Source organism: Egretta garzetta, unplaced genomic scaffold (assembly GCF_000687185.1).
Source record: "Egretta garzetta isolate BGI_Z169 unplaced genomic scaffold, ASM68718v1 scaffold395, whole genome shotgun sequence".
In the NCBI taxonomy this organism is placed as follows: domain Eukaryota; kingdom Metazoa; phylum Chordata; class Aves; order Pelecaniformes; family Ardeidae; genus Egretta; species Egretta garzetta.
Window position 1 is genome coordinate 250,551 of NW_009259794.1, and position 308 is coordinate 250,858.

At 65.9% G+C, this 308-nt stretch overlaps 1 protein-coding gene across 1 annotated transcript in view; it reads left to right on the top strand.

The window, feature by feature from the left end:
- The window catches only part of PIEZO1 (piezo type mechanosensitive ion channel component 1), a 17,391-nt gene that overhangs the window by 2,463 nt on the left and 14,620 nt on the right, over nucleotides 1-308 (top strand). The window contains 1 exon segment of the mRNA XM_035895189.1: nucleotides 78-243. Within this exon segment, the coding sequence (XP_035751082.1) occupies nucleotides 78-243 (166 nt within the window).

The following is a 308-nucleotide window of genomic DNA, read 5'->3' on the forward strand; positions in this document are numbered from 1 at the left end:
ACCACGGCTGAGTGGGACCCTGGCATTGGGGCTCCCGGTTTGGGTGGGCAATAACACCACCTGCTCTGTCCCCGCAGGGTGTTCGGCTTCAAGGACATCATCCTGTACCGCAACTGCTCCCGGCCCAACGCCCTGGTGCTCAACACCCACCACCCCTGGCCCGTCTATGCCAACCCCGGCATCCTGCTCCTGCTCTACTACACCATGGCCACCCTGGTGAAGCTGCGCCGGCTGGATGCCAGGGTGAGGGGCTGCAGGGTTGGGTGGGACCCCATGCTGATGCTGCCCCAGCCTGGACACCGGGGGTG